This window comes from Stegostoma tigrinum, chromosome 2 (assembly GCF_030684315.1).
Source record: "Stegostoma tigrinum isolate sSteTig4 chromosome 2, sSteTig4.hap1, whole genome shotgun sequence".
NCBI lineage: Eukaryota > Metazoa > Chordata > Chondrichthyes > Orectolobiformes > Stegostomatidae > Stegostoma > Stegostoma tigrinum.
In genome coordinates this window covers 53,106,154-53,126,230 of record NC_081355.1, presented here as the reverse complement: position 1 = coordinate 53,126,230, position 20,077 = coordinate 53,106,154, and the positions used below count along the sequence as shown (strand labels likewise).

General features: G+C 40.9%; 1 protein-coding gene across 1 annotated transcript in view; it reads right to left on the bottom strand.

The window, feature by feature from the left end:
- Positions 1 to 322: 322 nt before the first annotated feature.
- The window catches only part of srd5a1 (steroid-5-alpha-reductase, alpha polypeptide 1 (3-oxo-5 alpha-steroid delta 4-dehydrogenase alpha 1)), a 38,562-nt gene continuing 18,807 nt past the window's right edge, over positions 323 to 20,077 (bottom strand). The window contains exons 3-5 of the mRNA XM_048519762.2: positions 15,568 to 15,669; positions 15,324 to 15,474; positions 323 to 4,541 (exon numbers count right to left, since the gene is read on the bottom strand). Coding sequence (XP_048375719.1) covers positions 4,475 to 4,541; positions 15,324 to 15,474; positions 15,568 to 15,669 — 320 coding nt within the window. The 3' untranslated portion in view covers positions 323 to 4,474. The remainder of the gene's footprint in view (positions 4,542 to 15,323; positions 15,475 to 15,567; positions 15,670 to 20,077) is intronic.

Below are 20,077 nucleotides of genomic sequence, written 5' to 3'. Positions count from 1 at the left end.
ATATGCATATCATCATTCATTGGCAGTCCCTTACAAACGAGGATGACTCTCATCCACTCGCAGGTGCGGTGCAGAGTGATATGGCTACTGCAGGCTTTGTTACTCCGGGGCAGAGGTGGGTGGAGCACTGGTGCGGCAGCATGCTCCTTTCACAGTTTTCGCCTGGCTTCTGCTTTTTCCTGACAGCAAGTCTTCGTGGTTGCTCCTCCTCCACTTTGGACGCTGGATTTATTACAAACAACTTAAAACACCCCATGGGAAGATACCTAAAATCATTTGAACAGCAGTTAGGCGATGAACACAAAACTAAAGCTGAGACATGGTTGCTACTGGTGCAGTTACATACAGTTTTGTCAAAAACAATTTATTGATATTGCTCAACATACAAAAAGTTTGATGTGAAACCAGGAAAGAATCATCAGGAAATGGGCAAACTGCTTCAGAGCGCATGACAAAAACTAGCAGGTTTTCAAAGGCTTCGTTTACATGCTTAAGGTCCAATTTAAGCCGAGCGTTGGGCTGAGCTTTTGGCTCTCAGTTGAGGTGCACGCTTAATTCATGACAATGGATCAACGTCAATAGCTAAGATGCTTAAGGCAACATTGTTGTGTAGTAGCATTTACAATCCATTGGTAGCAAACATTGTTTCTCTGCACTAAATTAGTCTATTTCATTCTAAATGGTAAATGAAGCTGCTCACTGGACTGTTGCAAAGATATTCCATGAACATTTGCCCTGAAGATCTTTATCAGCCAAATGCAATTGTGTATCCCTTTATCCAGGGATTGGAGAAACATTACTAGGTAGTGCAAGGTCTGAGGCTGGAAATGTATATGTCAGAACAAATAATTTTCAGATCAGTTATGGAAAATGACATACAAGGGAAAAAGAACCAATTAGTCAGAGATAGGAAACAAGATTGAAAAGAAATACCACAAAAATTATTTAAAAAATAAAACAAACAACTTCAAATAATTAAAAGTGAAGAATGATACTCAATTCATGTAAAACTTATCTTTCAGTGCATGAGAAGCCTCACTGGTGAAATGCAGGATTCTCAGACACCTGGGAATCACTGGCCCAAGACTGAAAAATGGAGGAGGAGCAACCAGGTGGTAAATAGCCAATTATAAAGAAACTTACACTAGATCAGAAAAAAAACTAACCTTTCCTGAAGAGTTCAGCTCAAAATTATGGGGAATAAAATAACTTCCCATGTTCAATCCATTTAAACGTCAAGTACATGGTTAGCTAATACTTTTACACAAGTTATGAAGCAGGACATTTTGGATAGCAAATTTCTGCATGTAAACTGCAATTAAGTGTAGAATTAGATCTCAGATCAGCCATAATCTCCTCGATTGTCAGAACAGCCTTGAAGGGATAAATTACCTACTTGTGTTTTGCATTTTTGAATGCAAGAGGGAGGCATACATTAGATGGCAGAACCCTTAGAGGTATTAGCCTACAGAGAAATCTAGGTGCACAGGTCTGCAGTTCCCGGAAAGTGCAAATGTAAATGGATAAGGTGGTCAAGGCGGCATACGGCATGCTTGCCTTTATCGGTTGGAGTATGGAGTATGGAGTATAGAGTATAAAAATTTCCAAGTCATGTTGCAGTATAGAGCTTTAGTTAGACCTTGTTTGGAATAATGCAGACAGTTCTGGTTGTCACGTGATCAGAAGGACGTGGAGGCTTTGCAGTGGATACAGAAATAGTTTACCTGATGTGGAAGGTATCAGCTGTGTAGACAGAATGGACAAACATGGTTGATTTCACTTCAACATCACATGATGAGGAATAACCGGATACAAAATTATGAGAGGCATGGATAGAAAAGATAGTCAGTGTCTTTTTGCCAGCATAGAAATGTCAATTACTAGGGAACGTAGTTTTAAGATAAAAGGGAGAAAGTTTAAAAAGGAGATATGGGAGGTAGGTTTTCTTTTTTTACATAGAGGATGAAGTGCCGAGAATATGCTGCCAGTGGAAATGATAGAAGCAGATACAATGTGAACATTCAGGGGCACTTGACAGATGTAAATAAAGAGGGAATAGAGGGATACAGATCACAGAGGCAAAAATTTTCAGTTTAGAAAGGCATCGTGTTGGTGCAGGCTTGGTGGGCTGAAGGGCCTGTTCCTGTGTTATATGTTCTTTGCTTTTTTTCCCCCCCCACCCCTTATTAGAACCATACTTAAAATTGAGGCTTGCCTGGTTTCTTGCAGCTCACACTGCACCATTTTGTCATTTTGTTTCTTCATTCGTTCACATAAGAGCATCACTGACTAGGCCAGCGTTTATTGCCCATCCCTAATTAGCCAGAGGGCAGCTAAGAGTCAACCACATTGCTGTAGGTCTGGAGTTACACGTAGGCCAAACCAGATAAGGATGGCCGTTCCCTTCCCTAATGGACATTAGTCATAATGGAAGTGATGTCTTTGCTAACATAAATACTCTCATGTTCTTCTTGGAAGACTGCCTGATACTCTCCCAGCCCTTCAGCATCCATCACATCCGCTTGTTGCCAGTTTCAGTGCACAGTAGTGCAGAGCACAACACACTAGAATTGTGCAGCACACTGTCTGATCTGTACTGCAAGACCATTGCAGACTGGAACCTCATCCTCAGTGGATCTATTGTCTGTTCCACAATGTGCACTAGTTGAAGAATGGGTACCATTGTCTCTCAGTTAGGGAATTGCCCAACAGAATCAGCAGCATGAGTGTAAAGTGTAACTCTTGTGTCCTGCTAAATATCCTTGTAAGGCATCTGTCCATTGATTGTATGGAGGTGTATCCTAAACTATCAAAATGAATGACTCTGACAAGAAGGGCCATGGTATGCCGTACATGGACCTTTGAAATATGGGGCTTCTGCCAATGAATGCAACTCAAGTCGTGTTGTGCAAACACAGTAGAATATTGTAGGTGGTGTTAGATACTGATATCTTCTCCCCAGTATACTTCACATCAGGCAAGAAAGACAGCATCATTTATAGGAGCACATTGGTGCATTCTTACAGCTTGGAGGAAGGAAAAAAATCAGCTTCCTGCCTACAAGAGCTTGGATTGTCTTAAATATGCCACTTTTGAAGTCATCTATGATTACTTTTGCTTCACAGTTGACTATCTTCAGTCTAATGACCAATGACACAGTCAAGATTACTTACGATGAGGATTTGATCCCACACAACAAAACTGCATGCACTTCACATGCAAGTTACAATGCTCAGGGATTACTCCAATCTGTACTGTGGAAGTGTCTGATTTTGTTTCATTCACACAAGGGATGAGAGTGGCGCTGGCTGGCTGGCATCAATCGTGCATCTCTAGTTGCCTTTGAAGGTGGTGATGAGCTTGAGCAGTTGCCTGGTGAAGGGTTTCACCCCAGTGCTCTGAGAGAAGTGAAACATTTATTTTACCTACGCAGTCTGTAGCTGCTACCATTTTGATTCACAAAATTTACATGAGCAAGATAGATATCACAGGACATACTTTACACACTGAGTTGCAGACTCAGGCTGGTAATCAAGGGGCTTTCCCGAGCCTTCATGGTCCTGTTGCCCTGCATTCCATAAGGTAGCGGTAGAGGTTAGATAGACTGAGGTTTTGGGTAACAGTTCAGCACAACATCGTGGACTGAAGGGCCTGTACCGTGCCATGCTGTATTGTTTTACATGGCTGCAAGATGTTGCTGTCTGATTTGCAAGTAAATAAGGGCTTTCTGATAGTAGGATCAAACTATTGAAGATGGGGTGATGATATAACTTGGCAATGTGCCAATTATATGGGAAAGCATCATTTAATAAGAAAAGGCAGCAAATTAGTTACACCGTCCAATTCAAGAATTTCATTGGACCAGATTTTGGTCTCAGCAGTGAAAATGTTAGTTAATTACGTCTGCTCAGAGAAATTGGATGGGGTTTTGCACTGAAATTTGCATTAAATTAAAACAGCTCACTTAGCAAAAAAAATCTTGATCTGTGCAAACAGAGCAAGCAACTGTGCAATTTCTCAAACAGATTTAAAGTGTTTCAATGAACAAACAGAGCCCCTGAACCAAGGGATGCCAGTGGGAAACAAAAAAAGAAATCAGAATGAATAGTAAACAGGTGAAAATTGAAATAATAACAGTGGGGGAGGGATTGCATTAAGAAAGGAAAACAAAAAGATTGAAATGAAAAACAAAAATATTTTCTATTTTTGCTAAAAGACCTCTTGAAACTATTTAAACTGAAGGAATAAGATTCCATGCTTGTAAAAGTTGACCGAACAGGTCAGAGGAATTGTGCAGAAGTAATTGATCCCATTCCTGCAGTTAAATGGGTTCTTACATTGAAGTGGACAAGTCATAACTTTATGGTCCATTTAGTTCTGACTTCAGACATATGCACATGAACTTCTCACTGATGAATACAATTATGATCTAGTTTCCATTGGAGAATCTAACCATTCATATGTATTTGCCATTTCAATACAGGAAAGGTATTAAGGCTTTTCTTGACTTAGGATAGTCTTCGAATTTTTCCAGATACCATCTGCAACGAGAAGATAAAATATATTTTGAAAGAATAAACAAATATTTTGGAACATTAACTTACTGGTTTTCATTTTTCTAACATTGACGATTACTTTCTAATGTCTGAAACAAATAGTAAAGTCTGTGTTTGGTTAAAGTTTATTGAATTAGTTTAAAGTCATAAAAGATTGATAATACCCAAAAAAGCCATTTTTCAAAATTATTTCATGGGACATTTGTACTGCAGATTAGGGAAAGTATTTATTGTTCATTCGTAACTGCCTTTGCAGTCCATCTGCTGCTGAGAAGGCAGTTAAGATTTTGATCCTGCAACAGTGAAAGAATGGCAACATAATTCCAAGTAAGGATAGTGGGGGTACTTTTAAAGTAGTGATATTTTCAGGCTTCTATTGCTTTTGTCCTTCTAAGTGTTAGAGGCTGAGAATTTGGAAGGTGTTTTGTCAAAGGAGCCTTGGTGCATTGCTGCATTGCATCTTGCACACAGGTAACACTGTTGCACTGTTGGTGGAGAAAGTCAATGATTAAGTTGATGGATAGGGTGCCAATCAGCTGCTTTTCCTGGATGCTGTCAAATATTGTCAGAATTACTATTCCAGTGATGTAGCCCATTCAGCCCACCACGTCTTCAACAGCATTCCACTGACTCATTGTCTACTCCTTGTAACTCTACACATTAAATTCCTTTCTGAAAAGGATGCAATGCATTTTTGAGCACTTCAACTGAAACTGTCACCACATTCTTCAGGTATTGCATTCTAGACCATAGAAGCTTACTGTGTGAAAAAGGTTCTTTTCATTTAGCTTTTATTTCAATGCCACTTTAAATCTGTGCCTCGTGCTTGATCATTTTGAGTAGTTTCTCTATCTCCAGCACCCATGTGAGTTTGAATACCTCTACCAGATTTCCTCAACTTTTATTTTCTGAAGGGAAGAGTCCTAACATTCCACAACTGAAATTTTCAATTGCTGGAACCATTCTCTCCTATCACTTCTGCACTCTCTCCAGTGCACACCATCCTTCTTAAGGCACCTAAAACCCAACATTATACCAAATTAGTGTCATATACAAGTTCAGCATAATTCTTTGCTCTTGCACTCTATGCTCCAATAGTCCAGGGCACTGTATGCTTTATTAGCCACTTTCTTCACCTGTCCCACCACATTTAATAACTTGTGCAAATATACACCCAGGTACCTCAGCTCTTGCATCTCATTCAGAATTATATCCTTTATTCATCTCGTCACTCCATGACACTTCTACCCAAATGAATCACTTCACATTTCTGTGTTAAATTAAACTGCACTCACTCCAGCAACTTTACCCCTTCTGAAGCTCCACACTGTCTGACCCCCAGTTCACAATGTTTCCAGGTTTCATATCACATACAACTTTTGAAACTGTGCCTTGTACACCAAGGTTTAGGTCATTAATAAATCAAAAAAAAGCCATAGAAACTGTCAACATAAAACCTCCTCCAGCCCAAGAAACATCCATTAGCCACTATTCTTGGTCTCCTGTAACTCAGTGTAGAGACCATTTTGCTAATGTTCTTTTTATTCTAAGCTACAATTTTGGTTACATCTGTTGTGCGGTGGTGGATCAAATGCCTTTAGAATGACCACGTGCACTTCATAAGTAGCATTACCCTCATCAACCCTCAGTTACCTCTTCAAATAAGTACAGTTAATTAGTCAAATGCAAGTCTTCCTAAGAATTTATGGGGGTCTCTGCAATTTCCACTCTTACTTTCCTTTGTATCCTGAGACCCATCTCAAGCAGTCCCAGTGGCTTACTGACTAAGTACTGACAGCCTGTACCATTCCTACTCCTTAAATTTTAAACCCTTCAGTGTCTAAATTTCTTTGTCAACATACCCTTGCTTGCATCTTCATTGGTAAAGACAGATGTAAAGTATTTGTTTAATAAATCATCCCTACTACAGCCTCCATTTGTAATTTTTTGTTCCCGAATTGTTCTCACTCCTCCTTTTACCATTTGCCTACAGAAGACTTTGAGACTCCCGCATGCAAGATGCCACTCTTCATCATTTTGTTTGCTTTTCTACTTCCGTTCCAAACCTTCAGTAGTCAGTCTCATTAGTTATGTGGCTTAAATCAGGAGATTTTATCATTATTCATTCATGGATGTGAGCATCACCAGCTAGGCCAGGATTTATTGCGAATCCCTAATCCCAGTGCACAGTTAAGAGTCAACCACATTGCTGTGGATCTGAAGTCACATGAAAGCCAGACCAGGAAAGATGGCAGTTTCCCTCCCTAAGGATCATAAAATGAACCAGATGGGCTTTTCCTGGCAATAAACAATGCCTTCATGGTCATCAATAGACTCTTATTTCCAGATTAATAATTAAATTCAAATGCCACCATCTGCCATAGCAGGTTCAAACCCAGGTCTCCAGAGCATTAACTGCCTTTGGATTAATAGTCTAGCGATAACACCACTAGGCCATCATCTTCCCAATACTGAGGAGTGCCATTAAGAAATTTACTTAATATCTAACATCCTAATTAATTCATTAAACCAAACAGATAGCTGGGCAGGTGATCCGTAGTAGCTGAAGTACTACTCATCATCAAGTATCGATAGATGCTGGTGCCATCCAGTGACCATATCTGCAACAAACATCACTGTTTGCAGAACTTGAGCTCAGAGTTGATGCGTTGCAACGCATCAGGGAGGCAGAAAGGTGTCCGGACCCAAAAAAAAGCACAAAACACAGATGCCGAAAACTAAAAACAAAACAACAGAAATTGCTAGAAAACTCAGGTCTGACAATATCTGTGGAGAGAAAGCAGAGTCAACGTTTCACATGCAGGGACACTTCTTCGGAGCCGAGATGCCTGGATACTCTTCCAACAGGCAAGGGCAAACTTTTGATTAGCTATGTCAACTTTGCTCTGTGGTCATGGACATATAGCATGTGACTAACAGAGATTCTCCCTTCCAGTGTGGGCAAGTTTACAGACTACAGGAAAGACAGATTCCAAAGGCGGTGTTGCATGGCTAATGCCAAGCTTCAGGGAGTCTCTTGTGGGCAGAAGAGTTTGAGGTAGGAGGGAAGGTCCAGTTGTCATGGTCCATGTGATACTAATGACAGGCAAGATTAAGAAAGTGGTTTTGCTGAAGAATTGTAAGGAGCTAGGGGATAACTTAAACTGAACCACAAAAAGGTAATAATCTCTGAATTTTGTGCAAAATAGCATATGGTATACATGATTAGAGGGTTAAACGTGTGGCCCAAAGTTGGTGAAAGAGAAATGGGTTTCAATTCACAGCAGAACCAGTACTGGCAAAACAGACAGCTATTCTGTGGATATGAGCTTCATTTCAAACGTGCTGGGACGAGACTCCTGCTGAATCCTACGCTAGGACTGTAGGCAGGATTTTAATTAGTGAGGGGGGGGGGGGGAAGACTTCAAATGGCAGTGTTACCACCACTGAGTCCCTCATTATCAGCATCCTGGGGGTGATCATTGATCAGAAACTCAGCTCAACTCACCATGTAAACAGTGACCATAACAGCAGGCCAGAGGCTAGGAATACTGTGGTGAGTAACTCACCCTGTCTCCCCTAAGACCGTTCACCATCTACAAGGCACAAGTCACGAGTGTGATGAAATACACCCCACTTGTCTGGTTCACAGCAGCTCCAGCAACACAAGAGGCTGACATCATCCAGGACAAAGCTGCACACTTGATTGGCATTGCATCTACAAGCATCCATTCGCTCTACCACCAATGCTCAGTAGCAGCAGTGTGTACTATCTACAAGATGCACAGCAGAAATTCAACAGATTCTCAGGCAGCACTTCCCAAATGGATGGCCACTTCCAAATAGAAGGACAAGGGCAGCAGATACCTGGGAACACCACCACCTCCAAGCCAAGCACCATCCTGACTTGGAAGGATATTGCCATTCCTTCACTGTTACTGGGTCAAAATCCTGGAATTTCCTCCCTATTGGCATTGCAGGTCAACCTACAGCAGGTTGACTGCAGCAGTTCAAAGAGGCAATACCAGCTCACCACCACCACCTCAAGAGCGGTAAGGGGCAGCTAATAAATACTGGCCAACCAGCAACACCTACATCCCAAAACAATGAATAATTTAAAGTCAAAGCTTGAGCTCTTTATCTGACTGCATTTAGCATCTGTAACAAAATGGATGGGTTGATGGCACACGTAGGTTAGAACAGAATAACAGTACAGAAATAAATGAATCCAACTTGACAACTATTAGAGATGTTGTTGCATGACTGTGACCAAGTCTGTGAACACAGTATTCAACAAAAAAAAGTGCTCAGAAAAAGATACATGAAAAGGAAATGGAGGTGAGGTAGCACTGTTAATGAAGAACGATATCAGTGTGGCGATAGGTAGTGATGCAGCTGTAATAGATAGAGATGTGAAATCAGTTTGGATGCAAATAAAAAATAGCAAGGGTTACTACTGGGAATCATTAATAGGTCCCCAATAATTTACTTTACTGTAGAATAAGGCATACATGAGGAAATAAAGGAGGAATTTAGGATGGGCATTATAACTGTCATGGATGATTCTAATCTTCATATTCACTTGGTAAATTGCATGAGTAAGGATGACATTGAAAATGAATCTGTAGAGTGCATCAAGGATTGTTTCTTCAAACAGTTGCAGAACCCACCTTCAAACAGGCTACTTTAGATCAAGTGTTATGTAATAAGACTGGAATAAGAAGAGAGAGCTTACAATCAAGGATCTTTTGAAGGGTTGCATTTGCAACGTGGCAGAACTTAAAATTTAATTTGGATCTCAAAACCAATGTCCTCAACTTAAATATGGACAAATACAAGTTATGAAGAAAGTGTTGTTTAGAGTAAACTGGGGAAAATAAACGAAGGGGAATGTCACTGTATGAGCAATGGCATTTAAAGCTGATATTTCATTATACTGAGCAAAAATAGGTAGGAGGGAATGTTGTGATGAGGACAAAGAATCTGCAAAGGAATACAGAAAGGTTGATTGACTGGTCAAAAACATGGCAGATGAACTTCAATGTAGGAAGGTATGAGGTCAGATACTTCAGCATGAGGAATCAAAAGGCATACTATTCTTTAAATGAAGACCAACACCAAAAGAGTGCCACACAGGGATCTGGGTGGAATTGCGAATTAAACACAAATATTTAACATGCAGATGCAACAAGTAATTAAGGCAGAAAATAGAGGCAAAGTGTTCATTTAATACCTCGGCCATGTCTCTCCCATATTCCCCAACTGACATGTGATCCTCTTGGCCCACCTCATTTCCAAGAAACAGGTCCAAAGATGCATTCTAGCTTGAACTGGATACATGCTGCCGTAGGCTATACTTCTGAGAACACTTTCCCTTCAGCACCCTTTACACTATCAACATCCTTGTCTGTAATTGAGTAACTAAAGTCCCACATTACAACTACTCTATAAATGTTGGCATATATCTGTAAACTCCGTGGTGGAAATTCAGAGAATTTCCAAGAGCAAGTTTCCCTCTACATCCTCACCACTAGTTGGGTGTCTGTAGACTATATTGAGTGACATAATTGCACATTTATTTTGTTCCTTAGCTTTTGCCAAATGGATTTTGTGCTTGGATCTTCTGAAATATCCTTTTTTTTCCACCAGCAACTGATTGCACTCAACCAAGAGAGCCACCTCCTTCTCTTTACTTTCATTTCTATCTTTTCTGAATACCTTGTACACAGGAATTAGACACCCAGACTTTTCCTTCCTCTGTTACAGCCACAATGTACTACTGTCTCATGGTAACATGTGCCTGTGACTCCCCAATCTCATTTACTATACTCTGTGCATTACAAACAGTCACCTCAATTTAGATTTCATTACTTTCTGACTTCACCTGTAACTTATTCTTCTCTATCCTGATGCTACCTGTCACGCCAAATACTTTGTACACCTTCAAATTCTTCCATAATATTCTCCCTTGGATCCCACATACCAGCCAAGCTAGTTCCAAAGCGATCCAACAGCACTGGCAAAACACTCCTGATGGAGCCCTGTCCCAACTCCATTCAGGTGCAACCTGTCCAGCTTGAGGGGGGGTCATCTTCTCCAGAACCAGTCTCCATGTCCCAGGAATCTAAAGCACATCTTTCCAGGCCATGCATTCATCTGCTTTATCCTATTTCTGTACTCACTTGCTCGTGGCATTGGGAGTAACCAGAGATTATGACTTTCAAGGTCCTGCTCACTAATTGTCTACATAGCTTTGTAAAGTTCTCATTTAAGACCACATCTCCCTTCCCAACAAATTCATTGGGACAAGCATTTGACTTAATCCTCCAAAAGAATTCCTTCAACTTCTTTGTTGCATTCTTTATTCTGGCACCAGGGAACAACATATTCCTGGGATCACTTCTATGGCCAAGGAAATACCTGTCTGCTCCCCGAAATAATGAATCCTTTATCACAATTACATTTGTTTTCTTCTTAGTCCCCTCTTGTACAGCTGAGCTTCTCATGCTGCCATAAACATTTAATTGCATTAACTGCACTGCCTTAGGGAAACAATGCTCTTATCAGCTTCTAAAAGATAATCCATTTGTGACTGGGACCCCAGGGAGGTCCTGCACTGCCCGTTTTTCCTTGGACTGATTGATGGTCACAATCCTTTTCTGCCTCCTGGCCCTTAAGCCATAGTGTGACCACCACTCCAAATGTGCTACCCATCTAACTTAGTTCAAGTTTCTGCAGCTGGCAGAACATCCCACACATAGTCATTAGGACACACTTAGAATCCCATGTCTTCCCATAGGGTATGCATTCCAATTAACCAAACTGTGGTGCCTGTTCTTAACTATATTCTACTTTGGATTTACTTATATTACTTAGAGTGCCTGAGTCGGACAACATGGAAACAGACTTTAGCCCAACACACCCTCCTAAACTGAACTATTCCCATTGGCCTGTGTTTCGCCCATATTTCTCTAAACCTTTGCTATCCACGTACCTGTCCAAGTGTCTTTTAATTCTCGTAAATGTATTGCATCTACTATTTTTTTCTGGCAACTCATTCCATATTACACAATTCCAAATACTATCCACTATCTACCAGACATTCAGATGCTATCATTTCAAAATACTTACCACTCCGGGCCCTTTTGAATCTTGCCCTTTGCAATTTAAACCTATGTTCTCTAGCTTTGGACTCTACTACCCTGGGGAAAAGACCACAGCTGCTCACCTTATCTATACACCTCATGATTTTATAAACTTCTGTAAGATCACCCTACAGTCTCCCACTCTCTGGGGAAATAGTTTTAGCCTATCCAGCCTTTCCTTATAACCTAAACCCTCTAATCTCGGTAACATCCTTAATTACGTTGGCCCCAAGATAGAGGGGTCAAGAACTGAGTAGTCCTAGCAGAAATCAAACTGAGTACCAGTCAGTAGGTTCCTCTTGTGTACTAGTCCCTTGATACCACTGTCAACAACAACTTCTACCACATTCTTTTATTAGTTCAAGGGAAAGTGGGCATTGCTGCTGAGGCCAGCAATTATCATTCCTCATTTCCCTGGAAAAGATAATGAAGTACCTTCTTTAACCATTGCAGTTGGTGGTGTGAGGGAACACCTACAGAGCTTTCAGCAGTTCCAAGGTCCTGACCCAGCAACACTGAAGGAACAGTTTTAAGTCAGGATGGCGTGTCACTTGGAGGGGAATTTGCAAATGGTGGCGTTCCTATTTATTTGCTGCCATTGCACCTCTAAGTGGGTGAGGTCATGGGCTTGGAAGATGCTAATATAGAAGAATTGATTAACTGTTACAGCACATGTTGCAGATAGTATATGCTGCTGTCATTGAGAGTTGGTGGAGAAGGGAGCGAAGGTTAAGGTTGATGGATGGTGCATCAATTAATAATTTTTTGCATGAATGGCTTCAAACCCAGAGTGTCGTTGGAGCTGCAACAATCCAGGCTAGTGCAAAGTATTCCATTATGCTCCTGAACGGAGACATGTAGCTGGAAGACAGGTATTGAGGATTTAGGAGGGGAGTTCCTCAGCACAGAATTTATTGTTTCTGATGCACTTGCATGGCTATAGTATTTACATGGCTGGTCCAGTTCATTTTCTGGTACTTTTGGAATGTTTTGGTGATGATTAGAAGAAAGCTGGTGAGGAAATGATTAGCAGGATTAAATTTATGTTGGTTTTCGTAAACAAAATATTTGGATGGTATTTTTGAGTGGATCCCAGTTTTGAGTACGCACTGGAACAGCTTGCCTAAGGGAACAGAGTTAGGCTTAAAACAAGTCTTCAGTTCTAATTCAAGAATATTGTCAAGGTCCAAAGCCTTTGCTGCATGCGGTGTGTTCAATTGTGTTTGATATCAAATGAAGTGTATTAAATTGGTGGAAGACTGGCAATGGTGATGCTGGGGTCTCAGGAGGAGGCTGAGATGGACCATCTATTTGGCACTTCTGGCTGAAAATGCTTCAGTCCTGTCATTTGCACTGATGTGCTGGATTCCCAGCTCATCGAAGATGGGGATATTTTGAATCTACCTCCCCCTCGTTTTACTTCCTACTGCCACTCAACTGGATGTTGAAGGACTGCTTTGATCTAATCCACTGGATGCAAGATCACTTGACTATCGCATGCTGTCTCCACTATTTTGTATTCAGGTTTAGCTTCAGCAGCTTAACACTTTTTGTGTATGTCTGATGCTGATCCTGGCATGCTCTTATGCACCCTTGCTGTGAAAGGAAAGTGTTTGAAGATTTGTTGAAACAAGAGAACTACATTGCATTTGACAGGCAGGAATGTTGTGCGCAATGTCATCTGATGAAAAGTAAAAAAGTGGAAAAATGAAACAGAGCCAGGGGAATATCCAAGCTCTCAAAAAAAGTTATAAAACAGGCTTATGGCTGATACTGGCATCAAGACAATGCTAAACAAAAAAAGGTGCCCAGATAAGTACAGTATACCCATTCTGGCACACAGATCAAGACCTAAACACTATTAGTGGCCAACTAAGTTAACATCAACTTTCATAACTTAAAATTCAGAAGGACAGTGAGGCAACCATTGGGAGAGGATTAACTATTCTTTTTTCAAATATTGATCAAGATTTCCTTAAATGTGAGCTTTGACAATACTTTGATGCTTCAATGACTTTTTTTAAAACCTCAATTTTCCCCTCAATCCCCTAGGGCTAGTTTCCTTACCATTGTCTCAATTCCAAGGGAAATATTTCAATTTAAAAAAAGAACATCTTCATAATTTTAAATCCTCCTTTAAATGTCCCTCTGCTCCAGGTGAAGTAATTTAGAACCTTAGGTTCAACTTCATAATATACAGTTTCTTATCTGACATCATCTTGGTGAGGTATGGCACGCTCTATGAAGCTTGAGTGTCCTTTCTAATATGGGGTACTCAAGCCACACATTATTCCAAATGTAGCTTAAATAAAATTCTGGACAAACGTATGGAAAATGCAAACATACTCCTTGTCTCCGGCTTATCTGCAAACTAGGCTTCCACTATCAGAAGACCATAAGATGAGGCTGAAGTAGACCATTTAGCACATTAAGTCTGCTCTGCCATTCAAATGAATTTGATCATTCTCAACTGCACTTTTCTGCTTGGTTTCCCCACACGCTTTACTTATTAAAAAAGTCTTCCTATCTTGGCCTTGAAATGTACATAACTCAGGGTCAAAATCCCTCTATAATAAAGAATTCTATAGATTCATTACCCTCACAGAAGAATTTCTTCCACATATGATTAAATGCACAGCCCCTTATTCTGAGATTATGTCCTCTGGTCCTACATTCTCTTGCAGAGGAAGCAAACTCTCTGCATCTACCTTGTCAAGTACCTGAAAAAGTGTTGTATGTTTCAACGAAGTTCATCTAAATTCAAAAGAGTACAAACCAAAGCTACTCAGGTTTTCTTCATAAGATGTACCCCTCTCCCCATCAAAGGATGACCCCCACCCAACACCAGTAACAGCCTAGTCAGTCAATTTCTCTGGACTGCACCCAATGCCACTATAACTTTTAGACAGGGGAATCAAAACTGTTCATTGTATTCCATCTGTGGTCTGACTAGTGTCTTATATAGTTTTGGTTAAACTGCCCTACTTTTATTTTCCATTCCCTTTGATGTAAAGGCCAACGTTCCATTTCCTTTCCCTATTACCCACTGAACTTGTATGCTAGCTTTGAGATTCATCCTAATTTGCTCTGTTCTGTAGCTTTCTAATCTTTCACAATTTAAATAATATTCAGTTCCTCTATTCTTTCTGCCAAATTATACAACTTCACATTTTCCCATATGATATTCCATCTGCCAAGCTTCTGTCCATTCACCTGATCTAACTATAATTATTCAGTGCACTCTATGTGCTATCCTTACCACTCGCTTTCCCACTTATTTCTGCGTCTTCCACAAACATGGCTATAGTACATTCACTTTCCTTATCCAAGCTAAGCTGCCGAGTTCACTAACTGAAAAGGGTAAGGAGAACCAAAGCTGTAGGTTTCTCTTCATAGATCTGCCTACTATTGCATCACCCTGCAGCACTGAATTAAACAATATGGTGTACAGCCAGATGAACGCAGCAGACTGAAATGTTAGCTTTCCTGCTCCTCTGATGCTGCTCGGGCCTGCTGTGTTCATCCAGCTGTACAGTGTTATCTCAGATTCTCCAGAATTGGCAGTTCCTACTACCTTGGAACTAAACAACAGATTGGATACTGAATTTAACTTGAACCTTACCTGTGATGGTGTGTAGCCCGAGAAGCAAGAATGAAAAATCCAAATATAGCAAATGCTGCACTAGGCAGTGACCAACAAGCTATGGTAAACCCAGTCCATTCTACTATTTCTCCAAGGAAGTTAGCACCAGACACATACTCAAACATTCCTCCTTTAAAACAAGAGAATTTTTGTTCAAAAGATTAATTCTAACTTTCTTAATTAAAAGGCTGACCAGAATCTTGTTCTATAAAAAAAAACTCACCACGTGGGATCTTATATGCTGTTTCACCAGGTTTTCGTAGTTTTCTGAGGATATGGTCAGAATGTAGGTTTACTGATAGACCAAAAACCCAGAGTGCAAAACCTTAAAACAAGAGGTTGCAGTTAATAAATGCTTCCTTATTTTCTCTCAACTGTTTAAAAGTTTCATTTTGTTTTACAAAGAAATACTGAGTCACAAGCCATCAGAATGGTGTGCTGTCACACTGGTGCCAGGGTCAAGTATATCTGAAAGGATGCAGTATATTCTGAGGGGACAGGGACCAGCAGGAGGTCATTGTACATATTGAAACTAATGACAGGAAGAGAAAAATGAGATTGAGAGAATATAGAAAGTTATGTAGAAATTCAAAAAGGATGTCCTCAAGGGTAGTAATATCCTGGTTACGTCCAGGGCCATTACCTAGAGAGGGCAGGAACAGAAGGATAGAGCAGGTGAATACGTGGATGGGGAGCTACTGCAGGGGAGAAAGACTGATTTTTGGATCATTGGAATCTGAGGAGGACTTTTAAGGAAGTTGGATTGCACCTGAATTGGCAGAGGACCAGTATACTGGTAGGAGATTTCCCACAGCTGCTTGGGAGGGTTTAAAGTAGTAAGGGGAGGAATGGGTGCAGGACAGTGTGGAAAGAGATCAGTCAGCGATTGGTACAGTAGGGAAAAAAGTCAAACAGACATGGCAGGCAGGAACAAAGCAGAGAACAAGGTAGGACTGTTAAATTAAACTGCATTTATTTCAATGCAAGAGGCCTAACAGGTAAGGCAGATGAACTCAGGGCATGGTTGGAAACATAGGACTGGTATATAACAGATGTAGCTGAGGGATGGACAAGATTGGCAGCTTAATGTTCTAGGGTATAGATGCTATAGGAAGGACAGAAAAGGGAGCGGGGGGGGACTGGCATTTTTGATTGGGGTAACATTACATCTACACTTCAGAAGGATATTCCTGGGAACATGTCTAAGGAAGTTATTTTGGTTGAACAGAGAAATGGAGAAACAGATGATCACCTTATTGAGATTGTGCTACAGACCAAAACAAAAACAAACTCAGTAGGAAATTGAGAAACAAATGAGGAAATTTTAGTTATCTAAGAATAATAGGGTAGTTATGGTAGGGGATTTTAAACTTTCCAAACATAGACTGGGAGTACCACCGTATTAAGGGCTTTGATGGACAGAAATTTGTTAAGTGCATACAAGAAAGTTTCCTGATTGAATATATGGATGAACCTATGAGAGAAGGTGCAAAAACTTGACCAATTCTTGAGAAATAACGTTGGGCAGGTAAACAATGTCGGTGGGGGAACACTTTGGGGCCAGTGAGCATAATTCTGTTAACTTTAAAATAGTAATGGAAAAAGATAGACTGGATGTAAAAGGAAGTTCTAAATTGGAAGGAGGCCAATTTTAATGGTATTAGGGAAGATCTTTCAAAAGTTGATGGGGGAGGGTGGGGTGGTGTTGGGAGCAGATATTTTTACGTAAAACATCCTGCAGGTAAAAGAGCCATCAAAAATGAGATGAGATGAGAGCCTAGAGATAGTACATTCCTGTTAGGCAGGGAAAGGCTGCCAGGTGTAGGGAATGCTGGATGACTCGGGAAACTGAAGTTTTGGTCAAGAAAAAGGAGGAAGCACACATCAGGTATAGACAGCAGGGATCAAGTGAATTCAAGAAGAGTATAAAGGCAGGAGGACACGAGGGAAAAAAAAAATCAGAAGGGTAAAAGAAAAAGGGACTGCGAGAGTTTTGGAAAATAGGGTTAATGGAGAATCCCTTTGGATTCTCCAAAACATTTAGGGCAAAAGGGTAACTAGGGACAGAATGCAGCCCCTGAAAAATACAGCAAGGCTGCTAAAATGGGGCAAGATTCTAGTATTTTGCATCAATGGTTACTGTGGAGAAGGATATGGAAGATAAAATGTGGGGAAATAAATAGTGATATCTCGTAAAATATCCATATTGAAGATGCTGCTGGATGGCTGAAAACAAACATGTTACAACATAAACCGCCACCATCTGATCAGGTGTATCCTACGCTATGGGGAGCTAGGGAAGTGATTGCCGAGCCCCTTGTAGAGATTTTCTATCATTGGAGGTTGGCTAACGTGGTGCCACTATTTAAGAAAGGTGATAATGAAAAGCCAGGGAACTATACACCAGTGAGCCTGACATCAGTGGGTAAGTTGGAGAGAATCCTGAAAGACAGGATTTATATGTATTTGGAAAGGCAATGACTCATTAGGCATGGTCAACATGGCTTTATGAGTGGGAAAATTATGTCTCACTAACTTGATTGAGTTTTCTGAAGAACTAACAAAGAGGGCAGACTAGTGGACATATCTATATGGAATTCAGTAAGGTGCTTGACAAGGTTTCTCGTGGTAGACTGGTTTGAACAGTTAGATCACATGGAATACAAATACACATGGACAACAAACTGGCTCAAAAAAGGTAGAAGCCAGAGGGTGGTGGTGGTGGTGAAAGGCAGCTTTTCAGACTGGAAACCTCTGATCAACACTGTGCCACAAAAATCGGTACTGGGTCCACTGTTTTTCGTCATTTATATAAGTGATTTGGATGTGAACTTTGAGGTATGATCAGTAAGTTTGCACATGAGACCAAAATTGGAGGTACAGCAGATAGCAAAGACGCTACCTCAGAGTACAACAGGATCTTGACCAGATGGGCCAATGGGCTGAGGAGTGGCAGATGGAGTTTAATTGAGATAAGAGGTGCTGCATTTTATGATGTGGGTAACTAATTTTATTATGGAGCACATTGTTTGGTATGCTTGCCTTTATTGGTCAGTGCATTAAGTATAGGAGTTGGAGGACGTATTACGACTGAACAGGACATTGGTTGGGCCACTTGAAATACTACATGCAATTCTGGTCTCCCTGCTATAGGAAGGATGTTGTGAAATTTGAATGGGTTGAGAAAATATTTACCAGAATTGAGCTAGAGGGAGAGGCTGAATAGGCTAGGGCTGTTTTCCCTGGGAGTGTTGGAGTCCAAGTGGATACAGAGGTTAATAAAATCATTAGGGGAATGGATAGGGTAAAAGGTGTGGAGGATTCCAAATCTAAAGGGCATAGATTTAAGGCGAGACTGGAAAGATTCAAAAAAGTGAACTATGGGGCAACATTTTCAGAGGGTGGTGCAGGTATGGAATGAGCTGCCAGATGGAGGCTGGTACAATTACAAGATTTAAAAGGCATCTGGATTGGTACGTGAATTGCAAGTTGTTTAGAGGGATATGGGTCGAATGCTGGCAAATGGGACTAGATTTATTTAGGATATCTGGACAGCACGGACAAGTTGTATTGACACGTCTGTTTCCATGCTGTACAGCTCTGTACTCTGAGGAAAGTTCGGATTGTAGCAGGTATGAAGGACAGTAAACTATAAGGCATAGTGGTTAGCACAACTGCCTCACAGCGCCAGGGACCTGGGTTCAATTCCACCCTCGGGCGACTGTGTGTGGCGTTTTCACATTCTCCCTGTGTCTGCATGGGTTTCCTGAGTTGCTCTGGTTTCCTGTCACAGTCCAAAGATATGTAGGCTAGGTGGATTGGCCATGCTAAATTGCTTGTTGTGCTCAGTGATGTGTAGATTAGGTGAGTTTTAGGGGGATGGGTCTGGGTGGGATGCTGAGGATTGTGTGGACTTGTTGGGCCAAAGGGTCTGTTTCAACACTGTAGAAAGTCTAATGATTCTAATTATGAAATTGAATAAGGTTCTGTTGGTAATGTCACTTGAGTGAGAGAGTGTAGGAAAGGCACAGGCAGAAATTTTATATTGTGTCGGAGGTGGATTGGAGGTTCTTAGAAGAACAGAGGCAGCTAATGCATGGAAACAGCTCCACCTGCCAGTTCGTCTCAAAGTCATATATCCCAAGTTTGAACAATATTACATTCCTTCACTGTCACTGGATTAAACTGCAGGAGGTTCCTTCCTAATGGCACTGTGGGGGCACCTGAACCCATGCAATGCAGTGGTTGGAGAAGACAGCTCACTATGACCTTCTCCAAGCAATGGAGAAGGAGAAATGCTTCCCTAGCCAATGACACCCGCATCCCATGAAATCATAGAAAATTACACACAGTCTCTTAAACCCGTACTGCCAGCGTAATTATAGTTAATCTTCTACCTCAACTCCACTTACCCTCTTCTCACCATATTCCCTCATTTCCTCAGAGACTAAGTATGTTCAATGATGAAACAATATTCTGGAATGAGGAAGGATTCACAACCGAGTGAGTGAAGAAAATTCAGAGTCCTAAATGATTGTCTTTTCCTGGAGGCTGAACCCTTGCTTGCCCAGGAAGGCTAAACAACCTCTGTCTATCATCTCAATCTCCCTCAATGTCTTACGCTTCCATAAAATCGCCTCTCATTTTTCTAAACTCTGCAGAATATATTCAAATCATAAAGACAATCCATACATTCCAAATAACAATCTAGTAAGCCTCACCCTACTGCCTCC